The sequence below is a fragment of the Sycon ciliatum genome, chromosome 5 (genome assembly GCF_964019385.1).
Source record: "Sycon ciliatum chromosome 5, ocSycCili1.1, whole genome shotgun sequence".
NCBI lineage: Eukaryota > Metazoa > Porifera > Calcarea > Leucosolenida > Sycettidae > Sycon > Sycon ciliatum.
Genome location: NC_088647.1, coordinates 15,461,180 through 15,489,014, shown reverse-complemented (window position 1 = coordinate 15,489,014; position 27,835 = coordinate 15,461,180). Strand labels below are relative to the sequence as shown.

The 27,835-nt window shown below is 47.1% G+C and overlaps 2 protein-coding genes across 2 annotated transcripts; both read left to right on the top strand.

The window, feature by feature from the left end:
- Positions 1-133: 133 nt before the first annotated feature.
- On the top strand, positions 134-17,980 carry LOC135817791 (myotubularin-related protein 3-like). The gene is made up of 18 exons (XM_065331033.1): positions 134-302; positions 386-455; positions 1,998-2,143; positions 3,269-3,348; positions 4,364-4,509; positions 5,880-5,976; positions 6,228-6,341; positions 6,618-6,726; positions 7,555-7,648; positions 8,192-8,308; positions 8,631-8,745; positions 9,809-10,004; positions 10,515-10,688; positions 11,025-11,195; positions 11,740-12,931; positions 15,461-15,756; positions 16,017-16,150; positions 16,515-17,980. The coding sequence occupies exons 1-18, from the start codon at positions 282-284 to the stop codon at positions 16,684-16,686; spliced, it is 3,444 nt and encodes a 1,147-aa protein (XP_065187105.1). The 5' UTR covers positions 134-281; the 3' UTR covers positions 16,687-17,980.
- Positions 17,981-19,131: 1,151 nt separating this feature from the next.
- On the top strand, positions 19,132-21,615 carry LOC135816819 (uncharacterized). The gene is made up of 3 exons (XM_065329920.1): positions 19,132-20,147; positions 20,577-20,733; positions 21,240-21,615. Exons 1-3 carry the CDS (start codon positions 19,403-19,405, stop codon positions 21,613-21,615), a joined length of 1,278 nt encoding a protein of 425 aa, XP_065185992.1. The 5' UTR covers positions 19,132-19,402.
- The last annotated feature ends 6,220 nt before the right edge of the window (positions 21,616-27,835 follow it).

Sequence of the window (27,835 nt, the reverse complement as noted above, 5' to 3'; positions counted from 1 at the left end):
AAGGTATTTTGAAATTATAATTGTTAAAACTCCGCGAAATGTGTTGTCAGATTTGCGAAACAAGTCGTTGAGATCATGATTCGTGTGGGGAGTCCCCGTTGTTGCAAGAAATGGCTACGACTTGCAACAAGAAAGAGACGCGTTGATGTGTGTGGTTTGAAGTTTTTTTGTTTTGTAAACAGCTAGACAGCTTCGTTCTTCAAATTTTGCTATTGCTGCATGAGGACAGTATCTGCACTCCTCCAAAGCTGCTGAAGCTGTGAGGAGAGCGGGCGAGTACAATGGCGGATTTACCTACTTCTGTAAGACAAAAGTATCTCGTTCTGGCCTGGCTGGCACGATTCAGGAGAAATGACGTCTCTTCAATTCTGCTACACCTTTTTAGATACAGTTCGATCAGGAAGCCGTGGTACTGCGCAAGAGTGAGCTGTTCCCAAAGAAAAATTGCATTCATGGTAAGAAGGAGTTGCCTCTTGAGTACTCGTGCGCCAGACGGTTTCAGTCACTCTACTATAGTACTAATTGTATCGTAAATTTGAGTATTTTTGAAATTGTTTTCAATTTGTTTTGGGTGAGGAGTCCGTCTTGGAATCTGTTTTCAGGGGGATGCCCGTTGATGCTGGTGTGTAATGTCGTCGTGGTGTATTTGTTCTGTTTTCGTGTTGGAAGACATCATGAGTAGATAAAGCGCAATTTAGGCCAGAGACTTTTTGTTTCCTGAAGCGTGTTTTCTGAACCCGATCTTCTGTTTCTGTCACTGAATAATCTTTGCTCGGCACTGAGTCGGCAGATCTAGCTGTGCGTATCTGTGTTTTCGTTTGCCACTCGTGTACTACGGTGTATTTAGACCGTATCAGATTGTGCTGTAAAAGGAGAATACGTGCAGCAAAGATCTTTCTTGTAATCTCAGAAGGTATTGCACAACGTTGCGCTGCGAACAAACCAGGCATAGTAGTACTTAGTAGTATACTTGTGACCACTCGCCAATTGCATTATTTTGTTGAAAGCTGCCGGTAGTGCAGGTGATGTCATTCAGTTTGCCCTGTATGCACTGCTGCTCCAGGCCTTTGGCTGTACGAACAGGAGATCTGCTGGCCTTTCAGTACTGGCAGGACATACACCATGGCATGGATGTTAGCATTGCATCCTGCATCCAGTATTGCTGTTTCCAGTTGCGTAAAAATGTAAACTAGAAACAAAAATTAATAATGTAAACTGCAAACAGCAACACAGTGAGTTGACAGGCAATGGGAGATGCAATGCACATAAAGCTGTGACTTATCTTTGCACATTGCACTCAACAATACAACACTACTCACTACTAATATACTTGTAGTAATAGTAGTATTACTGGATGTATGTATACACTAACATGCAGGCAGTGTGTGTTTGTGTGTGCACCCTATTGCTGTATTGGCACGACTACACTTGTACAGTCAGTACTACTACTAGGTAGGCCTTGACAGGTATACACGCTTCTACATGGGGCTGTGTGTGTGTGTGTGGGCGAGAAAGACACATCAACCTATGTCATGATGTGCACCTGTGGGTGGTGGTGGTGGGGGTATGTTTTTGACAAGTGTGTAATGTGTGTGGTGTGTGTGTGTGTGTGTCCGTGTCCGTTTTATCCGATGTACTCCGTGTGGTGTAGACCAGGTGTGCATTGGTGGTCGATTCACATGGCTTCGCCAGTTTTGGGGATTAGACAGTTATCCGGCGCAAGTCTTGATCTGTCTCATTCAGATCTTGTTCGCTAACGTTGCTATAAGAGAAAATCTGTGGGTGCACATCCGGTGCTTTTGCAGATTTGCATGCTTCTCTTGCGTCGGGCGTTTACATGGTACATGGTGTGTGTGCATGTGTGTGTGTGTATGTGCATGTGTGTGCGTGTGTGTGTGTATGTGCGTGTGTGTGTGTGTGTGTACATGTACACGCATGTGTGTGCGCATGTGTGTATGTTTGTCATAAACTACATGCTATGTCGCTCTTTACTGCAGATGATGAGCCTGTGGAGAACATCACACCGCCAATGCATGGGGAGAGCTTTCTCTTCTGCGGCCGGTGTGGAAAGGACAACAGCCAAGTTATCCTGCTGACAACGTACCGCCTGCTGGTGTTGCAACCGAAGCAGTGGTTTGCTATAGTAAGTGACCTTGCCAGTTGCTTACACTACCACACTGGTATACATGTACTAACGTTAGTAGCATGTACAGTTCGGGCCATGGTTTTGCACTTTTTTTGTGCGAGCAGCACCATACTAGGGCGGATAAGCCCATTGCGCGATGTCGTAACTTGTACCATGAGCACCGCATACAGCCACCTGGGCATGGTCGTCTGGGGTGTTGAACAGTGCATTGCTGATCCCAGCGTACTCACATTCACTACTCATACCTTCCATGTTTAGCAATGTTCTTATTGTGTCCAAGCGTGCTTTGGACCGGGAAGTGTTAGAGCCAGGGTTTAGCCCCCTCCCCCCCCCCCCCCCCCCATACACACGCACAACTGTTCTTCATTTTGCTATTGCCATGATCATAAACGTAAATCTATGTTGTTGCCATGCCTGTTTGAAGACCCGGATGGACATGCAATCCATTCAGTGCACACATGCATGACAATGTACTGCAGCACTCGCGTGCAGATCATGATGATCATGTACATAGCACTTTATCACCTGCTCTTAGTTCAAATGTTCAAACATGAAGTATAGTGTGTCAGTCATCCGATGGCTACTCTCTCTCTCTCCTCTCTCTCTCTCTCTCTCTCTCTCTCTCTCTCTCTCTCTCTCTCTCTCTCTCTCTCTCTCTCTCTCTCTCTCTCTCTCTCTCTCTCTCTCTCTCTCTCTCTCTCTCTCTCTCTCTCTCTCTCTCTCTCTCTCCAAGCTCTTCATTCTTCAGATACGTTATGTTTACCATGAACTTTGTGTGTGTGTGTGTGTGTGTGTTGGTGTTTGTGTTTGTGTGTGTGTGTGTGTGTGTGTGTGGTGTGTGTGTTAGTGTTAGTGTGTGTGTGTGTTAGTGTTAGTGTGTGTGTGTGTGTGTGTGTGTGTGAGTGTGTGTGTGTGTTGGTGTTGATGTGTGTGTGTGTGTTGGTGTAGGTGTTTGTGTTGGTGTGTGTGTGTGTTGCTGTTGGTGTTGGTGTGTGTGTGTGTGTGTGTGTGTGTTAGTGTTGGTGTGTGTGTGTTGGTGTTGGTGTTGGTGTTTGTGTGCATGTACTAGCACGTATTCGCTAATACCTTGCTCCTTTTTCCTCTTTTTTTCGGTATTTATAGGCACCGGTTGGTATTCTGCTCTCCATAGACCAGCATGATAATAGTCTCCTCGTGAAGTTCAAGGATGGACGACACTGCATGTAGGTGCATACATGCACGTATGCGTGTGTGTGTGTGTGCGTGCGTGTGTGTGTGTGTGTGTGTGCGTGTGTGTGTGTGTGCGTGTGCGTGCGTGCGCACGTGTGTGTCTTGGTTCGTGTTTGTATATGCTTGTCTGTCTGTCTGTCTGTCTGTCTGTTTGTGGTATTTGGATGTACGTGTATGCTTGTGCTTGAGCTCCTTGCTTTTACCTAGTACCTTACAGCAAGTAGTCATACATGTACTCCCTTGCCCATCCTACCACACTCCTCCTTACTAACTCTCACACTGATCACACTAGTCACTGTATTACTGTTTGTGTGGACAGGATCATGGGAAGGCTGACATAAGCCTCTTGACCGTAGGAATGCATTGAACATGCTGTCTGAGTGACACGGGGCACTTGAGTAGGCATATGTACAGTAGTGTTGCCTGGACACACTCTCACTCAGCTGTCCAGTGTATTGCTGTTTCGACTGCACAGTTTCGGTAAAATGTGCCGTCATCTGGTTTGCGATTGTGATCTTCGCTCTGAATGCTGGTGTTATTAATTTGTTTTTGCACCATAGTTGGCTTATCAGCAAGTGCGATGAAGCATACCATTACGCTATGTAACTGCTCATTTTTGAGCTTACTTGCCATTGCAAACCTGATGATGGCAATTTTGCCGAAACGTTAAAATAATTTACTGTTTGATTGAAGTGAGATTGCAGAGTCATCAGGAAAGAGCAAAGCTGCTCACACAATTGTCCTTCTTCAAGCTGCAGGCAGCCTCACCAGTCTTACTGCAGATATTCTTGTTTGCCGAAGTCGGGTAAGGGGCGAGGGGGCTTCTTTGCAGCTGTGTTTTTGTTGTTTATGCTTGGCCCTCGAAACCGATCACATCTGGCAGCGCTATTCTTCAGCCGAGAATGAGTTTTAAGAGTGAAGACGTGTATCCAATGTGATGGAAGATCTCACCGCATGATTTCTACCGATGCGTCTCCGTTTTCTCTCTTCTTTGCGTGCTTGTTGCAGCATCCAGTTCTCCAGCACTGAGCGCTGTTTGCTGTGGCAGCACCGACTTTCCGCTGCCATCCCTCCGCCTGCGAAGCTGCAAGATCACTTTGCGTTCGCCTTCCATGCATGGCTGTTTGACAGCGTTGGGCAGCTATGTCAGCAAAGTAAGTTGCGAGATCACCAGTCACGGTGTAACTTAGACCCTGCGATTACTTCAAAGTAGGATCAGCACTGCAATGCAGCTGTGCATATGCCCTGAGCAGTGCAATGTGTCAGGTTTCGCACCCATGCACGGAGGGTGATTTGAAACCTCCTCTGTGCAATCAGTGTTGGTTTGGCATGCATGCAACCCACCTCTATAAGCATGCATACAGCCTCTATAAGCATGCATGTCCAGGTCGACTAGGTCGCAGGTTCATGGGACCGATAGAGCAGCAGTATATGGAACATGTATCCCGCTATAAGGAGCAGACTCGCTATATGGATAGGCCCTGTTCACTGTCCCGTATATAGCTCATGCATACCATTTTCGCCAGAGTATGATGTGCAGTCTTTTTTGTAGGCCCAAATTCACGGCTGGTCTCGATACTGAAAGTTTACTTGAAAAGTACTTCAAGTTGGCACCTTGCATGATCTGAGTTTATTGTGAGTTTGTATTGTGTTGCTTATCGCTTTGCGGAAATCCTTTTGTCACTGTTATTATACGCATTCCCGCGTTGAAGTGTAGCAGCAGTATGCTGCGTCCACAGCTTCGCTTATGCAGAATGGCTTGGGTGAGAGGAGAGGGGAGAGAAAGCAACAAGGCAACCAACATCTATGAAATTGGTCACAATAACATGAAGAGAACCAACCTACATACATGTACGCATGATTGCACAAGAATGGAGACGACCAAATATAATGGCTATAATCATTGTGCCACAAAACCGGTACACAGGAGATCTGACGACAATGTAACGAAACATAAAACTCAGTTACTCAATACAGGTTCCACTAAATTACAAGAGAACAACGCTACAACGTTAGAATTGCCGCTAAATTATCGCAAGTGTAGAGAACGAGTCCAATACAAATGAAAACCATGAACAGACTGTCCCGAAGTTATTTTGGGAACAAATTGTACTACATGACTGTACTTGCTGATACTGACGCTGACGGAACACGAATTTGAGTTGAATACTCACGAAGTCTTGTACATGCACATCATTATGCGCCGGTGTTGTGGAGTAAGCAGGTGCGTCAGTCACCAATCCAGCTTCAGCTCCACGCTCGCTTCAGCAGAATGTTGCCCGCGTTTGCTTTGCCTCCACACGGATAGACGACCAGCGCAGAGTCCCGCAGCTCCGTGGCCGTAAGGTCTTGAGTTCTGTGAATTGCGCTAAATGAAAATGGAGTTGTGTAGATCTCTTGCATGCACAATGTCATGACAGTATGCAGCGAAACAGTGATCACCCCTAGCATTCGAATCAGAGATATCACCTCTACCATACTTAGTACCATGCCTCTGAGCGCACGATGTCTGTTATTCTTTCAGCTCCCAACAACCTCGAGTGGTTTTACCAGGAGATCCGGCGACTCGGCTTCTACGATCATCCGCTATGGCGGACGACGGATTGCAACATAGAGTTTAGGTGAGTGTAGTGATCTCGGTTTTGGCTCGTATGGTGTTGGTTAATGGTCTACAATAGTCACGTTGATGTGTGCATCTCTCTTTTTAACTGTGATCTGTGGAGACTTCTTGCTTTTTGTTGCTGGTGTGTAGCCATGCTTTGCATGCAAGCCTACTGTGCTGGCGTTGCTTGCTCGTGTCTATCAGTTGCTGTGCGTGAGTCGTGGCTGACACTACCCCGACGTGACTTTCTTGCCTGGTGATTGTTTTCAGAGTATGCCCAACGTATCCGCAGCTGTCGATTGTGCCTGCCTCCATGAAGGAAGATAATGTCCGGACGGCAGCCAAGTTCCGTATTTTGTCACGCTTTCCGGCCGTCGTGTGGAGGTGAGCGTAGCTGTGTGGTACAGGTCTCTGTCTTATGTTCCGCTGTTGTGTAGAAATCATGCTTGCTTTGTCCATCCGTCGAATTCATCCTTTGCTATTTTATGGGTGGTGAGCTCTGCTTTAGCTTATTGGTTGCAGCCAGGTTTTGCTTTCACCTCTCTGGTGTTGTGATGATACTCTTTCACAGTGTAGTATTCTCCGGATGTCTTGGTTTCCACGGATATGTATGCTTACGGTGTGTATGTGTGTGTGCGTGCGTGTGTGTATGGTCTGCAGGCATGCTAGTAATGGTGCTGTACTGGCACGATGCTCTCAGCCGCTCATCGGCTTGCTAGGGTACCAGAGATGCGGCGAGGATGAGAAGATGATCGAGGGAATAGCAAAGGTGGGTGTGCACAGACTTTCTTACCGGTATTTGTCTCCTTGGCAAGATTGCTTGAGGACTTCGTCCATTTTCATGGCAATTGGCATTGCTGCATTTTTAGGTGACGCTGTTCTGTTACGTTTTGCAATTCGTACTGTTTTATTGAGGTTTGTCAGGATTAGTGAGTTGAATATGTGTGGATCCGCAAGTATTTATAATAGAAAGTAACCCACTGAAGATAACATAACATGAGTTTGTGCTCTTCAATATAGTGTAAGTGGGCAATGTTCAGCTTTCTTCGTTAGCCGTCGCTTCTGCGTGTGCCAGGTAAGTTTGAAATGGCAGCAGCAGATGTGTATTCACATGCGAGGAGGACTGGGAACTCCCCACAGATTCGATTGTCAAAGCCAGCATAGTTTTCAAATGCTCATCTGCTCCTTCATCACAGTGCATAAAGCCTGATTTATACTTCATTTCGCATACGGAAAGTCATCGCGCGATGACTTTCCGTATGCAAAATGATGTATGAATCGGCCATAAGAAACCCTTGCTCACTTGCCAGTATAGTAAAGGAGCCTGCACTTCCCTCTTTACCTTAACCATAACCGGGCTCACCACATTTCCCGTATAAGCGCAGCATTTTACTTTGAAGTATATTTCAACATTCATGTAGAGGCCCATTCATAGTATCTCTTTTTGCGAAATGCGAGACTTGCGACAATGAAAGCGTGGCATGGCATTTCAGATCATCCATCGTTCGGATAGTCAGCATTCTACTTTAGCCAGTTATAAGTAAAACATTGGTATTCTCAGAGATGATCAATTGTTCTTCCTTGTTGTGCTTCCCAGGCTGTTGTTCTAGATCGGGCATTGGCCAACAAGGTTATCACGAAAGAGGAAGCGGTTAGATGTGTTAACGAAAGTTCCTGCAAGCTCAAAACTCGTAAGCTTTTTACCAGGAATGGTGGTAGTGTAACTTCCTTTGCTCGTCTGATATTTGGACATGGCCTCTATCATAATCACTATCATGGACTATCATGTCTATACAAGTTAGGAAAGGTGGGAAAAGAAGACGGAACAGTAGCTTCCGTGCAAGAATGACGACGCATATGTGTGCCTGCCTGTGTGTCTCTGTGGATGTTTATGTAATTCGTGCTGAAGAAGGGCTGAGGCTTCCTGCAGCTTCATATCTGGAATAAGGAATTCGGGTGCACATGCCCAATCCCATAGCGCTGCATTCTCATTCATTGTTCCTATTACCTGATGATGGCCAAGTGCCGACACGTTGTGAAATAATAATTCAAATAATCGGAACTGGTTCGGATGTGCAGCGCTATAGGAATGGGTGTGTCCACCCGAGTTCCTTTTTTTTAACACATGTGTTGTAATACCACCTCCTCAATTGACTACCATATATCCCGATATGCGTGTCCTTTGATTCCATTTGCTTTGGCATTTCTTCTTTGCCTCATATCTATACATACAGTGTTAGGTGAAGAGAAGGCAACACGGATTGATATGCCATCATTGCTTGTCGTCGACATGAGGACCTATGCTGCTGCCATGGCCAATAGAAGCAAGGGCGGTGGCACGGAAAGCAAAGGTAGGCTTCCACTGTACTGTTCAGCCGATTGGTAGCAATGTCAACTGCTGCCAGGTTAATGTCACATGGTGTCGAATCCTGATTGCCGCATGCGTGACTTGAGGAGCTCTACATGCTGCCACTGGACTTCATCACACTGTTCAATATGACAAGTGCACGCTTCTGTGTTGGTGGTGTCGGCGGCGGCGTCGGCGTTGTTGTTGTTGCCATTGCTGCTATAACTATTGTTGCCCAAATTGACTTGTTCCTGTCATCTGTAACATGTCACCTTGTTATTGTCACTCACCTCTCGTTCCCTGCTTCTGTTTTGCTGTTGTTGCAGACTACTACCCATGCATAGAGCCCGTGTTTCACAAGATTCCCAATATCCATTCGGTGCTGCAAAGCTATGAGGCAATGTCAACTCTCTGCCAGACTCAGTCAACCAACTCTCAAAGGTTAGTCAGTGCCAGCGTAGTCAAAGCTCTATATGCTACAGCCGCTACACTGTGCGCTTGCAAGCACTCATCTAAAAAATACGAAGAAAAAAACTGGAGGCTGTGTGTTTCTAACTTCATTGGTATAACCATGAGCCAAAGCACCATTGCTGTGACTGTGTAACACCGAGACAAAACAGTGACGTTTAAAAAGGCAGTGAGAAGCAAAGAAAGGCTGGCACGTTCTTCCCCGCCATAGGACCGAAAGCCGGATATAAACCACATTGCATTGTTCATGCACGTAGGCGTGCAAAAGAAAAGAAGCTAATGGGGCCGGTCACATTGAGGAAACAATCCTCAGATTATATACCGGGAATAATTTGTTCTGCTTTTCATCACGGCCACGCTGCATACGCACAATGAAAATAATCTCACTCACGCGAGCAATTTTTTTGTCACCATTCGCTTCTGGCTGTCTGTCAACCCCGCTCCTGGGCCAGAGCTACATCAGCACAGCCTCTAGAGTATCGCTCCACTTCGGAACGCAATAAAAAACAAGGAAACTCAAAGAAATCCAGTGGAAGCCGCGGATGATTATAATCTTCAGCGGAAAAGTGAGGCCTCGAGCTGATTTTCATCGAGTGGATTAAATCTCTCAAATCTCCCGCACAGCAGCAAATGTCCATGGTAACCACGGATTTTTTCAAATTTTCCCTCCGTGTGACCGGCCCCTAAAGGGCCGTCCATAATTATCGATCTTGTACACGAAACGAAAAAAAGTTACATGTATGGGTGGGTGGGTCGAGGAGAGTTTTGTTTTGAAAAAGATTGATGACTGAAACATCAACCCATTGTAGCTGTCGAGTCAATTTACTTTTCGGTTGCTGAGTGGTCTTCTTTTGCAGTGTATATATTAGATTTTGCTCTGCGTGCATGTGTAAGCTAGAGCTCCACTCACTCATTATGTGCCTGTTGCGAATAGTGAACAGTTTGTATTTGACTTTAGCTGGAGATGTGTTATTGCTTTAATCGTTAGCTGATGGATCGCTTCTATTGTGTGCCATTCTGTTGTTGTGATTCGTAGCTGGATGAGCCAGTTGGAGAGCACCCAGTGGCTACACTTCCTGTCCGCTCTGTTAGAGTCTGCCGTGCACATTGCTCACACACTGTGTGTGGATGCTCGGCCAGTGCTTGTGCACTGCTCCGATGGCTGGGACCGCACGGCGCAGGCCACGTCGCTCTCACAGCTGCTTGTCGACCCATTCTATCGCACGTTTGAGGTGGGCTTGTTCATCAGGGCTTTTTTCTAGAAATCAACGTAACCACCACCACCCCTCCCCCCCCCCCCCCCCCCCCCCCCCCGCTATGTTATCGCATTGCTCCGGATATTCACCCTTTCGGAAACCCCAGCACACAAGCTCACAGCAGCCCGACAGTGGTGATGACCAGCAGTTAGTTTGAAGACCAGCAACACTCAAAGGCTATCACCACTGAACACTCAGTACTGTACATTTGTAGTAATCACTAATCAGCTTGTCACTCAGTTGACAGCTGACAGTTGTGTGGTGTTTACAATGTACGTGCAGTATCCATGTTGAATCACCGCTTATTGTAGGGGCAACAGCTTTACGTGTAATTTGTTTTCTTGTTATGCATTGTCAGTACGGATGACCATGTTGGCCTTCGTTCTTGGGTGTGTGATGTTGCTGTTGCTACTGCTGCTAAGTAATGGTACTACAAGTACTCATTGTGTCTTTTATTGTCGCGATTGCCGCTTCTTCCCATACCAGGGGTTCACAACTCTCATCAAGAGAGAATGGCTAGGTTTTGGACACAAGTTTGCAGATCGCTGCGGTCACTCGACCCATGCCGAGCCTAGCCCAGTGTTCGTGCAGTGGCTTGATGCAGTTCACCAGGTGATGCATCAGTTCCCGCTGGCCTTTGAGTACAATGAGAACTTCCTGGTGAGTAGCCGTTAGCAGTCTTAACAGGGGTAATGTATCTGTTTTCTTGTGCTGACGAGTAGCGAGACGCTTTTCTCGTGCTGCTTGTGGGAGTTTGTTTGAGTTGAGAGGGATGCTGTGTGAGTGCATTTCGGGGGTCTGACTGCTCTCTGCAGACTCGACATCTATGCGCGTTGCTTGATTATATCTGCTACTTTAATATGCTTGCAGTAATCAACATCTTCTTGAGTGTGGAGCCATTTCATTTTCTTCTCCTTCTTTTCATCCCCTACTGATGCGGAAGACTCGGCCTGCAGCGAACCGTGAATTTTTCTTTTTCTTTTCATCCCTTCACAGGTCAAACTTGCTGAGCATGTGTACAGCCGTCTGTTTAGCAACTTCCTGTGCAACTGTGAGAAGGATCGCATTGCGAATGCCCTGAAGGCAAAGACGCTGGATGTATTCATGGTGCTGAGCAAGGATCGCAAAGACTTCGTCAACTATTTGTACGACAGGGACCACCACGCGGTAAGACTATAATTATGTGTGCTGCTGGTGTCGTTTACCGTACGACTTGGCATGTCTGTACTCCTGAAGCCGATGCCTTTCTGCTGTACGTGTGCATGCATCTGTATGAGAATTCTGTGTAAGATGCAACCTCCCTGTTTCAATGTACCTTTATTAAGATCACCGCATAGTATTCCCATGCGGAAAGGGGTCAGATTAATGTCATGCCGAGTCCAGACATAGTCCGTCACCACATGAGTTGTGCTGTGCAGTCAATCTTTGCGTGCAGTGAACGCCTTGCAGAACAGGCTCCGGAAGATGTTCACGCTGGCCACTCGGCCATGATCGTTTGGTCGTGCAGTATGATAAGCAACCACCACACTCACGCACAAGCGTACACACACACACACACACACACGCACGTGCGCACCTGCACACAAGTGGCATTGATTCTGAATCGGGTTTTCTGTGTGTGTGTGTGTGTGTGTCCGTGTGTGCGTGTGCATGCATGTGTGTGTGCATGCATGTGTGTGTGCATGCATGTGTTGCTGTTCCTCACACGTAGCTCCTAGTGCCTGGATTTGGTGTACAACACATGGTCCTGTGGAAGCGCATGTATCTGCGTCCTGTTCGTAATATCATGCCCGGTGGATCTGACGCGAGAGAAGGACCGAGAGTGCAGCCGACCTCGTCAGCAGTAGCCTTCCCCAGCTATGAGATAGAGAGTTCGTATGATGCTTCCCTGCGCTTGTCACTGGCTCCCGGCGCAGTGCCTGAACGAGGATCATTGCTGGAGTGTCTGCAGACACAGCAGCGCAACATCAACCAAGAGCTTCAGCGGCACGGAGCAGAACCACGGCGTACACACAGCACTCCTCCCGCGGACCGCGGCCACTACTCCCAGCTATCTAAGGCAAGCCCCATATCGGCCTCTGACGATCGGATCTCGTCCAAGATGTCGGCATCACCAGCTCAGAGCATCCCCACCACGGGTAGCCAGCGCACCTCCGGCAAGACAATCCGGCGCGTCAGCTCCAGCGACGGCCTGTGCGGTTCGTACGAGTATCTCAGCTGGTCGTCACCGAAGACAAGCAAGCTACACTCGCACACAGACTACCACCCACCACCTATCACCGCTGCACAGGCTGCTGCACAGGCTGCTGCTACTGCCGCTGCTGCAGGTTCTGTTAGCAGTGGCAGTGCAGCGGCGGCAGCTAACGGCTTTCACGTGGCCTCGGCGAAAGTAGTGACCACGCCGCAGCGTCGACGAGCGGCAGAGCAGCTAGCGGACGTGCAAGTGGTGCAGGAGGCGCTTTCTGGTGATGCGAGCAGTCTGGAGCTATCCCCGACACTGGCCCAGGAGCCTGCTCAGTCTGTGATGACATCCAGTAACGAAGAGGTCACTACGCCTCGCAACGAGCTGTCGACATCGACCGAGTGCGTCAGCCCTTCTTCTTCATCGCCAGTAACCGTGTGTGCTACCAGCCATGCCACATGCATTCCCGTTGGCAGACGCTCGTCACCTTCTCCCGAGGAGTCTGAACGCGAACGGTGGCCCATGTCGTTACCGGAATTGCGGGAAACGGACCAGGAACTCACCGCAGCATCTTCCGATGTCCCTGATGGCAAGAAGGATGGTGCTAGCTTGCGCCAACGGTGTGGCCAAGAAGCCCGTGCTAAGCCAGAGGACGATTCCGGCTGTCCTTCGTCACCCTCATCTCCTACATCCAGTAACCTGGAGTCTACAGTAGTAGAAGGTTAGTTTACGGTCGAGCAGTATAAGACAAACCGAATCCTGGTTAATCACATGTCTTCCTTTTAAAATTGTACCCCTAGTGTACGTATATTTCACTCCGATATGTATTCTCGGAGACCCCCTTGATTTAGTCTTCGGCCTTTGGGGAATCCCTCAAACAATAGTTATAACTCTGTGACAGTCAGGTAACGTAAAGTTCAGCGCATGCTGTAATGCATTTCGAAAACACAGTTGCGTGCATCTGCAAGAGAGTGCGTGTAGATTTCCAGCTGCTATCAGCCTACGGTTTGAGCGTACAGACCAGGAAGTAGTAAAATACCTACTCCCTGGTACAAACCCCCAAAGTTTCAACAGAACTGTGGCAGTAGTCTATACAGTACTTGCCTACACTTTGCACGAAGCGTGCATCTTATACACCAAAGAACATGATTTTTCATCTTGATCCATAAGGGAGCATCTCATAAGTTCGCATTTTTTTTCTAAACGTAAGGCCATCATTTTTTATATCTATGTTTCGCGTCAGGTCAACTTCCAGAATCGTATGCGAGAGGTGGAAAGAAATAAAAAGTTGTAAAATAATAAAAAAGGATCACCAGAGGTGTATAGCACTGTACATACTACATAGCCTATTGACTATAGTCAATAGCTCGTGCATGGTGTACATTCGAAAGAAAAATCGTACATCGAAGCACAAAATCTGGGTTATCAACAAGAGGAAATATTCACTTTGGACAGAGGAGGCAACCGTTGGTGCCCATGCTCCGCTGGATTATTGTACTCAGCCTTCAGCAGCGGTGCGAAGAGCTCCGAAACGACGCATCCTCTCAGCTTGAGGCGATCGATGCGGTCTGGTGTAAGCTCAAAGAATTCTGCTCGCAGATGCAGAACAAACGATCTACCAACGCTGGCCTCGAGGCCAATTCTGAATCCCAGCTTCGCCGTATGCAACCAGTCCACACTGATGACTCGCACGATCGTACACTCACTGTGCATGTTCGATTATTTTATTTTTTTCCGGAAAAAATCAAAACGTATGCGTGCGGACAACGCGAAACATAGATATAAAAAATGATGGCCTAACGCATTTCGAAACGGGGGTAGGGGGGTACCGGGTAGCGCCCTTTTCGAATAGAAAAATGACAGTTCGCACATTTTCTGGATGTGTACAATACTGTGCTCACGGTGCACATGGTGCATGTGCTAGACCGCCTCCGCATGCAGGGTGTGTTCATGGTGTTTACTCAGCGACCTACTAGTATGTTCCCAGATCAGCTAACCCTGCACTGCATGCAATCAATCATGCAGGCTAATCAGAGGTGTCAAATGTCACACCAGCATCGTCAAACCGTGTACCTGGCCAGCTTTCACAGTACAGTCGTTGTGGAGAAACTCTGTTTATGTGCGTGTACATGTCATTTGTACTCAGTAGATGCTGTACTACTGTATGCCACCAAGAGTACATAACCAAACTGGTTATGTACTCTGTGAGTCTTGATGACACTCACATCCACACTAGCAAAACATTCATGTACATGTGTATACCATGGCATGCATGGACATGTACAGTAGTAGATCTACATGTACACTGAAAATGTGCGTTAAGACTTTCAAATAGTGGGGGGAGGTAGGGGGGTAAAGTCTATTCGAAAAGCGTTACGTTTACAAAAAAAGTGCGAACTTATGAGATGCTCCCTAAGAACATAAGTTACATAGCCCAGAAAGCCTCGCTGAGTTCAACACTTTATTTCTAGCGAAATAAAGTATACAAGCGCAAATGTGAAACGAAGTGAAGCCTGATGGCGTGGAGAAAACTCTCAAGAACTCGATGAGCTTACCGACAGCGGCAGGAAACACTGCGTGTCGATGATATTGATTCGCCGAATGAATTACACTTCATAGATTGACTTGAAATCTACATTTTGCCCTTCGCAACCGAAATCCCATGTGCCTTCCAAACTGCACAAAGCTCAATGAGCCAGACTCAGCCTTGGCATCTCAAACCAAAGTAAAAGATAGTGCTACAGTGCTGGCAACTGAAATCCGACCCCCTGAGCGGTGCGCTCACATCGCAAAGACTGTGAACCCACCGCTCAGGGGGTCGGATTTCAGTTGCCAGGACTGTAGTTGTGTGATCAAAGTAGCCTTCTTACAATGTAGTTCCCACTAAGCATGTGAATATGCTCTTTACCTACCCGGACATTTCTTGCTTTGGATGATCATAGCCAGCGTGGTGTGCAGAATTGAGTTTGTTAGCTCAAGGCTCATTTCCTTTTGGCAGTGTGCGTGCATGTGCGTGTGTGTGTACGTGTGTGTGTGTGTGTGTGTGTGTGCGTGTGTGTGTGTGCGCACGTGCATGCGGACATGTGTGTGCGTGAATGTATGCGTGTGTATGTGTGCCCGCACGTGTGTGTGTGTGTGTGTGTGTGCGCGCGCGCGCGCGTGCGTGCGTGTGTGTACATGTGTATGGAAAACGGGTGTAAGCAATACTTTTTTGCCTTTGGCTGTGTCTATTCTGGGTGTGTTGACATAGGAGAGTATGCGCAAGCTGACTGGCTGGTACCACAGTTCATGCTGGATGTGGACGGGCTGCCGATGCTGCAGGACCCGGTACAGGCATTGCTACAGCGCAACGAGCAGCAACACGAGGCTGAGCTAAGCGGCCTGGAGGCTAAGATCGAGCACCTCAACCACGTGTTAAGACAAGCCACTGCCCAGTGTTTGTCTGACGAACAGCACCGAGATTTATCTGCGGCGCTTGCCGACGATATGGAAAGGAAAAGCTCCGTCTCGAGTGACAAGAGTGACATGTCGAGTACCGCCAGCAGTGTAAGCTCTGCAGTTTGCGATGCTGTGCTTTTCTGTACACAGATGCACTGGATATCGCGCGCACGCGCGCGCGCACACACACACACACACACACACACACACACACACACACACACACACGTGTGTGGATGCATGGCTAGCACTTCAGCAAAGTTCCGAACTTGCAGATGCTCACCACATCTTGTCGATCTGTCCCTTCGGCATGCATTGTCTGTACTACGCAATGACAATGTCTCTCCTGTTACTGCTTCCACTGTCAGGTTGCACATTCCTGGGAGGCTGTGGACAGCAACGAAGGACAGCCGATACGCTGGGTGCCTGACCATGCTGCTAAGGAGTGCATGGGTTGTGGATCAATGTTCTGGGGACTGCTTATACGCAGGCACCACTGCCGGTAAGCTAACAGCGTGAAATAAATAATGAACAAACGTTAGTATGTGTCCCGTGAGGCATCTTGAAAGAAATACACTAGTGTATGTCCCTTGAGCCACTTTTGTTTCTAAACAAAAAGCACACATGAAGTGTTGTGAAAATTCAATTGTTTTGCTGCAAAAAGACCAGTGATCATTTAGGGACTTCTGTTTTTTTTCTTCGCATGTATTTCCCGTGATGCCTTGATTTATACTGTGTACTTGTATGTGCGTGTGTGTGTGTGTGTGTGTGTGTGTGTGTGTGTGTGTGTGTGTGTGTGTGTGTGTGTGTGTGTTGCCTGTGCGTGTGTTGCCTGGCACTGTGGCGGGGTGGTGTTTGCTGTGCAGAAACTGCGGCGGTGTGTTCTGCTACAGCTGCTCATGCTACAGTGTGCCAGTGCCAAGCGAGCAGCTGTCCAACCCTGTACGTGTGTGCCGCACCTGCTATGACAAGCTGGACGGACCACGCTATGAGCGCCAGATAGAGCTACAGCATCAGCTACTCGCCGCCAGTAGTTAAGACGTGATGTGTTTGCGCCGTGTGTACTTGTTAGTTCAATCGTCGTGACGATGACGAAAATATTGCTGAACTCCCTTTCTCGCACACACTCTCACTCCCACTCGCACACACTCTCACTCCCACTCGCACACGGCATGCACCGTGACTTCACGTACATCCGCCGAAAGCATTACCGCGGGCACAGCATGAAATTAGGACTGTGTACATTCCACAAACAAGCTCTTTTGGGGGGTGATTTCCCCGAAGAAAACCTGGCCGTGCTATAATATGTTGCCTGCTTGTGAGTACTTCAAAGTATTATTTTTACTAGGTATATCGTGTGTGCTGTATTGTTAGATAGACTGTATGCAGGACTTGGCTTGCCCCTGTACACGCCCTACAGGCCGTACACGCCCTACAGGCCGCAGAGCTTTGCCCGTTTGCGTACATCATAGTACATTCACGCTGCAGGCGGGCAGTTGTACATACCTTGGCTGACGATCGATGAACGATCGTGTCTAGGATGTCTCTATTTTCTGCGTCTTGCGTTTCATGTGCAGCACGTTTGCATGGTTCTTTTAGTGTAGCTCATCCTGTAGTTGCGTTCGTCCCTTTGTATTTCTGCACTGGTCGTCGCGCACACAGTAGCATATCTAACCATACGTCATCACTGCTAATCTTCACAGTAGCATATCTAACCATACTTTATCACTGCTAATCTTCACGTATTGTCTAGGTAACTGGCGTTTTAAGACCCCCCACACACTCTTGCTTCCTCCCTCTGCAATATATATATATTATATATATTTCGCCTTCATCTAAATTCATTCCGACGTCTTCTGTGGCGGTCTTGTCAGGACCTTGCACTTATACGCCCCGGTACCTTCAAGGATACTGCTTCTGTTCATCACATCGTCATCAGCGTCTACCGCAATTGTCACCAAAGATCTCCTCGTGTTTACCGGCGACTGTTTTATTCATTTCCTGCCTCAGTCTCCAGTTGATGTTTATAGTGGCGTCTTGTCACTGTCTTGCATGCACATGAGTACAGCATGTATAACGGTTTTTTTGTTTTGTTATTTTCCCCCATACAAACTTTTATTATAGCCTCTGCTGCTCATGATTGATTTTTTTAGACGCCCATTTGCTACGAGCAATATCTGCTGGTCGCTTAGTATCTTTCGAGGTGTTATCCTTGGAAGTTTATTTTTATTTTTAAAAGTTTTTTTCTGTCGTCAGTCTGCCGGTTTTCATTCAGCAGTTTTGCTTCGACCAGTGAGTTTAAGGGAAACCGATTGCAATCGCGGTGATTTCATGCTCTGTTGGCGCTGGTTGCGTGCAGCGGTGGTGTCGGTGATGTGTTGTGTATGCTACGCGGTGTGTGTGTGCAGCTGGCAACGCGTACACTTGGTACGATTATAGCCACTGTTTGGACGTGTGTGTCACCGTCACCAAGAGTACATAACCCCCAAGAGTGTGCAACTGCCTGCACAACATCTATGCTGTGCTGCGACGGCAGAACTTCACATCACGTGACATGGTTCAAAAGGTTATGCTGGCAAACAGTGCAAAGTGACCACAAGAGAGTTGTACCCAAAGCTGGGCTGCGTACACCCCTGTATCTATCATGCACAGTAGGCCTAGCCCAAATTTGCTCGGGGCGCTTCGATATTTTGCCGGCAAATTTTGCCCGATCACTTTCCATATTTTGCTAGGCATTGCCTTTCATTTCCGATATTTTGCTCCATTTTGCTCCTGCTTTGTGGCAAAAATGGCTTCGAATGAACCGTCTACTTTGGTAAAAATGGATGGTGACTCTGATGAGGAAAGCAAAACTTATAATAGTCTGTCCCTCCAGGAAATCGCGATTCCACGGATGCAACAAATTTCGCGATTTCGGTCCAAGCCCGCGATTTTCAGCAAGATCCGCGATTTCCCGCGTTTTTTGTTGTTTTCTGCACTATATCTCACATTTTTATGCACTTTTCACGCAGTTCTTTCCATGATCCTGTAGGTTATTAGCACAGTACGACTCCCGAGTAGATATAGGATGCAAATAATTTCGTGATTTGGCCCAAATCCGCAATTTTCTGCAAATAATTCCGCGAATTCCTGGCAAGTTCTGCATCATTCCGCACTTTTCGTCGCATTTTTTGTTACTTTCTGCCGCAATTTCTTGCGCAAGTTTTCGAGAGTTTTTTCCGCAAATTCCCGCAGGGACAGAATAGTGTCAGTATTACGGATTTTGGAGCATGATTTCAAATTTATGTACCCCTGACAACCTGCACAAGCTATTTCAGCACGACGTTGGTCCAATGAAACCAACGAAATTTGAATAAAATTGCCAAAACACACCCGGATCCTCTGTAAATTCGATATTTTGCTCGGAATTTGCCAGCAATTTCTTTTCGTTGGAAAATTCGATATTTTGCTGGAAGAATTGCCGGCAAATTTGGGCTAGGCCTAAAGGCCGATTCATACTTCATTTTTTGCGACGCGAAAGCGCGATGCGAAAGTGCGAAATGTCTTGCGTTGGCGACGGCTGATTTATACTTTTCAGGTCATTTTGCGAGACGCCGCGAGTCGCACTTCACGTGGTCAACTTTTTTGCAACTAAAAAATGTTGTTCTCTTGGCAACGGGAAGTTGTGCCGGGAAACTGCAAAAATCCACTGACATGATGTGGTTCTCGTGTTTCTTTTCATTTTGAGAGAGACGAGCGCAAGAGCAAGAGCAAGATGGATATGGACACAGCGTTGGATGTCGCAGCAGCCTGTTTGCTGCTAGCTGCTGCGTTTCAGCGTCGGAGGACAGCACGGACCAGACGTTGGTGTGTTCGTCCGTATTACCAGCACAGGTTAGAGCGAGGGTCGTACCAGTCAGACATTGTGCAAATGAGAAGTGTAGACGAGAGCCTGCACTTCAAGTATGTGCGTATGTCCCCGGCTGTTTTCGACCGCTTACTCGTCCTGATAGAGCCGTTCTTGCCGGTGAGGCGTCAGCTGAATTCCGCAACAAGACCAGAAATCACCAATGCGGAACGATTAGCCCTGACGCTGCGATATCTGGCCTCAGGAGAGTCCATGCAGAACATTGCTATCCAGTTCCGTGTGGGCCACTCCACTGCCCACCACATCATTATCGATGTATGCCAAGCCATCTGGGCTGGTCTTGTGGACAAATACATGCAGTGCCCTTCAAAACCAGCTGAATGGGCTGCTGTAGCTACTGATTTCTACGCGAGGTGGAACTTCCCACACTGCATTGGTGCGATCGATGGGAAGCACATCAATATGCAAGCGCCTCACAACTCTGGCAGTAGCTTCTACAACTACAAGAACTTCCACTCCATCGTTCTTCTGGCCGCTGTGGATGCGCAATACCGCTTCATCATGGTTGACATCGGCGCCAGTGGTCGCGAAAGTGACGGCGGTGTGTTCTCTATGAGTGCCTTTGGCCAGTCTCTAGAGTCGGCATCAGCAGGTAATAACAAGACTAGCGCCAGTTTGTTTTTCATTAGACAAAATGCAATCCTAAAAAGAACAGTGCATGCTTCAGGCCTTTACTAGTATTAAAACACTTGTGAACTATCATTAATAGGAACAATAGTAATCGCAAGTTCACAGCGGTTTTCCAAGAACGTTTTCTTGTGACAATCATCTGTGGGATAAACATTACAATAACATCCCAATATTACATGATGGAACAAGCGATTTTATGAAGAGAGCGTGCAACATTTACATTTAGATAGAGAAAAATGCAAACTATAACTGAAGTGTTCAGGGTGGAAAGAGAGAGATGAAGTGAAACCATTGATTAAAGTAGTGTATGTGTCGACACAATCCACATGATCGGTGAAGGGATATGTACGAAAGGCTTTTTTATGTTTTTTTCTTTCTCTTTTTTTACTAGGTCTTCCTGACGCAACCGATTCCGTCCCCGGACTAGGTCGGCTCCCTTACTTTATGGTTGGAGATGAAGCTTTTCCACTTCGCTCCTACATGATGCGACCTTACCCTGGGAAGCAACTTTCAATTGACAAGCGGATCTTCAATTACCGGCTGTCAAGGTATGAGACTCCAAATGACCTCGGTTTCCATTCTTCATTCTGCTCCAATACCGTATTATCTCCATTAAAAGTCCCAGGTTTATATATTTTCCAACCAGTCCGGGCCCTGGGTTTATAATTTTTCATCCATCTGGTACATGTAGATTGGTTGATATTTTTGTTTTTGTTATACCAGTAGCACAAGTGCTCAATTGCTCAAGGTCAAAAGGTTACAATTTGAAAATGTAGTCTGAATGTAGTCTGGAAAAATCTGTCTTTTACATTTTATGTGATTTAGTACTGTATGTTCTATGTAGGTAGTCTAGAGAGGGTCCAATGCAAATGAAATTGGTCAAAGTATGGTAGGAATTAAATGCATACTGTTCAACGACTGACCTCTGTATCGATCCCCTACCGTTATAGCTGCAGTACACACGATTTGTAGTGTTGCAGCATGCAACATTGGAGAACACCATTGCTTGTGCTGATATAAATACTTTTTTTCTTTCCTCACTTGTCCTCTGTAGGGCTAGACGCATTGTGGAAAATGCTTTTGGCATTCTTGTGGCTCGGTGGCGATTGTTTCGGCAGCCAATAAATGCGAAGCCTGAAAATGTTGTTCATTTCACGAAGGCCTGTGTAGTTTTGCACAATCTCCTCCAGACGGAGAGCAGCGCAACCTACTGTCCAAGTGGCTTCATTGACACAGACGTCAACGGTCGAGTGAGCGAGGGCTCTTGGCGGATTGACTTCAAGAACGGCGGACTCACTGACATTACCAAGGCAGCAAGCAACAACTTCACAAGGCATGTCAAGACATTGCGCGAGCAGCTGGCACGGTTTTTCTTGTCACCTGCTGGAGCTGTGTCCTGGCAAGTGGATGCTGTCACAGAAATTCATTGATGAGTGTTCTGGTCGGGCTTCCATTATTATTTTTTGTATTCTTCGTCCTGTTCTGTGTGTGTGTGTGTGTGTGTGTGTGTAGGTGTGTGTGTAGGTGTGTGTGTGTGTGTAGGTGTAGGTGTGTGTGTGTGTGTGTGTGCGCGTAGGTGTGTGTGTGTGTGCGTAGGTGTGTGTGTGTGTGTGTGCGTGCGTACCGTATTTCCCCGATTATAGGTCGCACTTGATTATAAGCCGCACCCCCATTTCCAGGTTTGAGCAATATTGTTTTGATATATTGACTCGATTGCAAGTCACCCTTTTCACCTTTTTCACCCTTTATTTTTATTTTTAGTGTAAAAAGGTGCGACCTATAGTCGGGGAAATACGGTAGATGCGTGTGTGCCGGTGTGTGTGCGTGTATGTGTGTGTGTAGGTGTGTGTGCCGGTGTGTGTGTGTGTGTGTGCGTGTGTGTATGGGTGTGTGTGTGTGTGCGTGGGTGTGAGCGTGTTTATAGTTATAATTTGTTGCTGGTTTTCTACTCCTCTTCTTATTCTTTGTCCGGGCTTCCATGAATATTTTTGGTATTCTTCGTCCTGTTGTGTGTGTGGGCGTGAGCGTGTTTATAGTTATTATTCTTTGCTGGTTTTATACTCCTTTTCTTATTCTTTGTCCGGGCTTCCATTATTATTTTTTGGTATTCTTCGTCCTGTTGTGTGGGTGTGAGCGTGTTTATAGTTATTATTTTTGGCTGGTGTTCTACTCCTTTTCCTCTTCATTGTCCGGGCTTCCATGATTATTTTTGGTATCCTCCGTCCGGTTTTGCTGTTGTGTGGGTGCATGTGCATGAATTTGAGCAAGTGCGAATGTGGACTCTGCTTCGATCCCGTAATTACGTTTGCTCTGGTCTAGCTTTATCTGCAAGTCCAGATGTGTGAGCGTGTTTATAGTTATTCTTTTTTGGATATTCTTTGTCTGGTTTTGCTGTTGCAAGTAACTTGAGCTTGCTCACGCAATTACGGTAAATGAGGCATGCATATAAATGTTTGCATGCAAACTCATCTCTGCATCGTGTGTGCGTGCGCATGAATTTGAGCAAGCGTGAATGTGGACTCTGCTTCAACCCCGTAATGATGGGCGCTCTGGTCTAGCTTTCCCCGTCCTACGTTGGTTGTTTCATATTCCCTTATTTCCAGCACTCAAAAATAACTTGTAATATTGTTATCCATGGCTGACGATTCATCTGCATCGCCCCAATTTCCGGGAGAAATCTGACCATAAACAATCAATATACAGTGTTGCTCAATGAGATCTAGCCGCGTCATGACGTCAGTAAAGTACACGGCCATAGACCGGCGACACTGGGAAGAGGAATGCTGCAAGGCGCAAACTTGAGTGACGCGACTGGATTTCATTGACCAGCACTGTATTTTACATGGCCTGATGACCGGTATTCTGATCTGGCGATCATACAACTGCACAGAATCAATCTGACGATAAACAATCAATATTATGTTGGAATACATGACCTGATGACCGGTATTGTGATCTGGCAATCAAACAACTGCACAGAATCACTCCTCGAAGTCAGCCAAAAGCTGCTGAACTTTAGCCTTGAGCTGCGCCTTGTTTTTTCTGGACAAATGTCCCATGCTAAGGGCAAGTGCATTGCACCAGGTGGCGTCTTCGTTGTCGCTGGCTGGTGCATTTACCCTCTGCTTGGCCAGTGACAACACGGTGTTAGCCGTTGATACCAAACTACTAGTCAGGTCCATGTCGTCAGCACGCCGTTTCTTGGCCTTTGGTGCCGTTCCAATTTTCTCAGCAGCTGGTGGTGCTGATCGATTGGCGGGTGCTGGGCTGTCCAGTGCTTCCTCCTCTGAGCAATCCTCACCAAGAGGAGACAGGGCCAGGGGAAGAGAGGAAGCCGAGAGAGGGAGAGAGGAAGGCGAGAGAGGAAGAGAGGAAGAGAGAGAAGAGGTTGAGGGGGAATGAGGTACTAGTACAGCGGCAGGGGGGACACATGTTGCTTCGCCAGTGTTTGATGTCGTCGCCCTCTTCCTTATTGTTGAGTCTACAAAATTCATGCAACTCCATAAGTGCCATGCAGGAGCAGGAACACAGACGGTTCCGGAGCCACTCCGGGGTAACTTGGAGATGTGCTCCCTCTTCAGACGCACGTAAGTATCGCGTAGATACTTAAATTTCTTTTGACATTCGGCGGGTGATCTCAGCTGGAGATCCTTGGCAGGTTGCGACTCTGCCACCTTCAGCCATGCACGCTCCTTCATGAATCTGGAAATAGCATGCACATGAAACAAAGAGGATTACAGGTATAAAGTAGATGAAGTGGTCGATGCGGAGACAACAATTTCAAGTAAGTAATGAACAATTGCAATCGAACTTTATACATAGGGCACATTTCCTGCCATGCCAAGAACGAGGCTGGTACTCGATATTATGTATCCCTGAGTACAGTGTGTGCGACCATGTTATGATCAAGCCTGTCCCAGTCACTGGCGGCATTTCATATTCCGAACAAAAGTGTTGAAACCCCAATCAAGCCATCCAAGTTCCACCCAATTCTGCATGCTATTATATAAGGCAGATCGATGTAATTACTGCGGTGTAGTGTGCAAATTCCAGCACATTCAACACTGGACAACTACATTGTAGACTAGAATAAATTTCTGTACATGTAAAATGGACAAGAAATGTGAAAGAACAAATCTACCTGTATGCAAGCAAGACAAGTAACTCACTTGTCCTTGTTATGCTTTGAGGTTTTATCCCACAGACATCCGTACCGTCGCACCTCTTCAACAAAGTACTCCTCGTGGCTCGGCTTTCCTTCCACTACACTCACTTCAGGTGACTCGGGCTCGGGCTGAGAGTGAAAGCTGGAGTCTTGGAGCATCTCAGAAAACGATTGTGAATCTTCGAACGTAGCCATTGTCACAATACAAGGTGTGGAAATGAAAATCAGTAATACCAAGAGTACATAAACTGTTTAGGTACTCTTGGTAACACCGTACATGAAGAGTAGACAGCAAGGAAATGAAAGCCAAATACAAAAAGTCTTCCTTGTCAACAACATGTTCTCGAGCTCCGGGAAATAATTCAAAAAGCAACTCGTACGAAAAACATTTGCAGACAAAATACAATACACACAAAATAAATTGTGAACTCCTACGCGCCCGTGCCGCCATTGTTTTTACCATGGTGAAGCGCTGTCGTCTCGCATCGCTGTCGCGAAAAGTTGAACTTGGCCAACTTTGGGGGTTATGTACTCTTGCCGTCACCAAGAGTACATAACCCCCCTCCCATATACTCTGCTGTCCCGACCGAATTTCAAGTTGACGTCATTATTTACGATTGAATGCTCCTTGCACCAGTGATTTACAACATGACATTGTGTACGGGTGTCAACGCATCACGCGTTTATCTTTGCAATAGGGAGGTTCTGCTATACGTGAAACGTAGAGAAATCACGTAGAGAGCAGGTGTCTGGGTTAGAGTCTACGGCTTCGCGTGTTTTGGCTCCAGATTTCTACGCGGAGATGGGGTTCTCTACGTTGTGGCACACGCAGAGAAAATGCGTACGGATTTGCTGGGTATCGATCAACTGCATCCAGAAAACTGCCAAATATGGAAGGGGAAATTCCCAGTACACATTCCACGTGACTTCTCTAGGTGAAACGTAGAGCAGAACAGCATTTCTTTACGTTACGGGAACGCGAAGAAAGTTCGCGTGATTCTTTGCGTCGCGTTCCCAAAACGTAGAGCAGAACCTCCCTATTACTTTGTACAGGATTCCGGATTCGTCTGATAATCCGTGTACAGTGCGCATTGCATCATAAAAATAACGTCAACTTGAAATTCTGTCGGGACAGCACCCATAGTCGAGTTGCACACTCTGGGGGGGGGGGGGGGGGGGGGGGCTATGATTCTACTCTTGGTGTCACCTACTGACAATGACATCACTCTCTATGATTCTACTCTTGGTGTCACCTACTGACAATGACATCACTCTCTATGATTCTACTCTTAAGTCTTGGTGTCACCTACTGACAATGACATCACTCTCTATTGCAGATTGTTGTGCTGGTACATGTATGTGCAGATAGTGTGGCTAGTCGAGACCCGACCCGTCTCGGAGCACAAGGCTCAAGCACCGAGAGATCAAGCCAATGTGTAGTACAGTCATGTAGAATGTCCATCACAAGTGCCAGCAAGAGTACATGAAAACCAGAGTGTGCAGCTTGGGGCCTTTTCTGCTATGGGTGTCTGTCACGGCGAAATTCCGTGATTACATCATATTTGGCCCAGATCTGAGGCGGGAAATGGCGTAGTGCGTACGACTGAGCTGCAGTTGTGCAGAAAGAAACCTGCTTGAATCCTGCTTGTACGCACTACACTGACCCTGCGGGAATTTGCGGAAAAAACTCTCGAAAACTTGCGCAAGAAATTGCGGCAGAAAGTAACAAAAAATGCGACGAAAAGCGCGGTATGATGCAGAACTTGCCAGGAATTCACGGAATTATTTGCAGAAAATTGCGGATATGGGCCAAATAACGAAATTTGTTGCATCGTTTATCTACTCGGGAGTCGTACTGTGCAAATAACCTACATGTACATGATCATGGAAAGAACTGCGTGAAAAGTGCATAAAATGTGAGATATAGTGCAGAAAACAACGAAAAATGCGGGAAATAGCGGATTTTGCTGAAAATTGCGGGTTTGGGCCAAAATCGCGAAATTTGTTGCATCCGTGGAATCGCGATTTCCTGGAGGGACAGACTACATCACTAAAATGATGTAATCACGGAATTTCGCCGTGACAGCAACCCATCCGAGCTGCACACTCTGGTTTTCATGTACTCTTGGTGCCAGCCTATACTAATGTTAAAAATTCCCGCCAAATTACTGAAACTTAGGGAAGAGAATGCAAGGTGGCAAGGTGTACTTTCTTACGTTGGCGTTCTACTGCCTTGGGAAGGCAGGTTCCCTCGCGGCATAGATTCCTAGCCGCACATGTGAACTATCCCAGTGTTTGCATGCAGGTCTAGCCTATAGCCTAGGGCTGCACAATGCCGGCTGTGGCTTTGACTATCTTGATTGGATTTCATTGAGCAGCACGCGGGCAATTAATGATCATGACAATCACATATGAATCAAGTCCAAGCAACAGAATGCCCAAGAATTCAGTGAGGGGTTCAGCTTGAGGTAGCAGAACAATGCATCTCATCTGTTCATCATCGTATTGCCTTTACAATGTAGTTTCATGCACTGGATGCTGCCATAAGGCTAGGGTAGTCAGTGAGAATGAATCATGCATGCTTGCGTTCGACGTAGCCGCTGACGGCTAGAGGCATTCTCCATGCGGAGGTATTCGTTGCAGGCAGCTCACCGTTTAGTGCTCACACTGGCAAAGGCCGGTAGTGCTGATACGAAAGCAGAGGAAGACACGAGCACAGTGTGCAGGCTCGGTGACTGGAATGAGCAAGACAGCAGATCCAGCAGATCACAACTGCGGGTCCAGCGTCAGAAAGCACGCATGCATATACTCGTACACACAGCTGGTTGACCGTGTATGGAGTATCTGCAGGGCGATGCAAGCAGTGACCATGGCAGCAGGGAATCCATGGCAACATGGCGGTATCCAGCGGTAACCAGGTTGTTAGGATGGTACTTGACGAGAAAGATGTAAATAATCGGCCTCTCGATAGTGCCAACATGCCATTGTTTAGTTTCCTTCCTTGGCGTACTTTATGTGATGTGCAATGTCACCCAAGGCTCCATAACCTGCACCCAGATAACAACAGCAATCAAGACTGCCTCTGTAGTCTGCACTGAACAGCCGAAAGCGTACCAAGCTAACGTAATCATGCGTATACGTATCGGTAGTACCGTATGGCTTGTTTTGCATGTGCACTCACTGCACTGTCCAGTGGGCTTGATAGGCGAGTTGCTGCCGACTGTGGTGCGTTGGTGAAATGAGTCCAAAAAGAACTGCAGAGCATCTTGTGCAGTCATCTTCACCTCCTCACTGGCTTACCAGGCAGTGGGGTAGTTTACGGTTTCAGCTTTGCCAGCTCAGCTGCCAGCAGAGCACAGTCGGCCCTGTGCTTCATCAGAAAGTGGCCATTCAAGTGGAACACTGGGATGTCGTACTGGTATCTGCCCATCCACACCTCATTACCGGCCGCCGTGATATCCACAGTGCGCAGCGTGTATGCCCCA

Bases quoted from the DNA above. Each gene is read 5' to 3' on its own strand.
- LOC135817791 (XM_065331033.1), top strand. From the start codon at position 282: ATGGCGGATTTACCTACTTCT. The intron at 10,689-11,024 runs GTGAGTAGCCGT...ATCCCTTCACAG, and splicing joins AGTACAATGAGAACTTCCTG to GTCAAACTTGCTGAGCATGT. The intron at 16,151-16,514 runs GTAAGCTAACAG...TTTGCTGTGCAG, and splicing joins ATACGCAGGCACCACTGCCG to AAACTGCGGCGGTGTGTTCT.
- LOC135816819 (XM_065329920.1), top strand. From the start codon at position 19,403: ATGGATATGGACACAGCGTTGGATGTCGCAGCAGCCTGTTTGCTGCTA. The intron at 20,148-20,576 runs GTAATAACAAGA...TTTTTTTACTAG, and splicing joins TCTAGAGTCGGCATCAGCAG to GTCTTCCTGACGCAACCGAT. The intron at 20,734-21,239 runs GTATGAGACTCC...TGTCCTCTGTAG, and splicing joins TTCAATTACCGGCTGTCAAG to GGCTAGACGCATTGTGGAAA.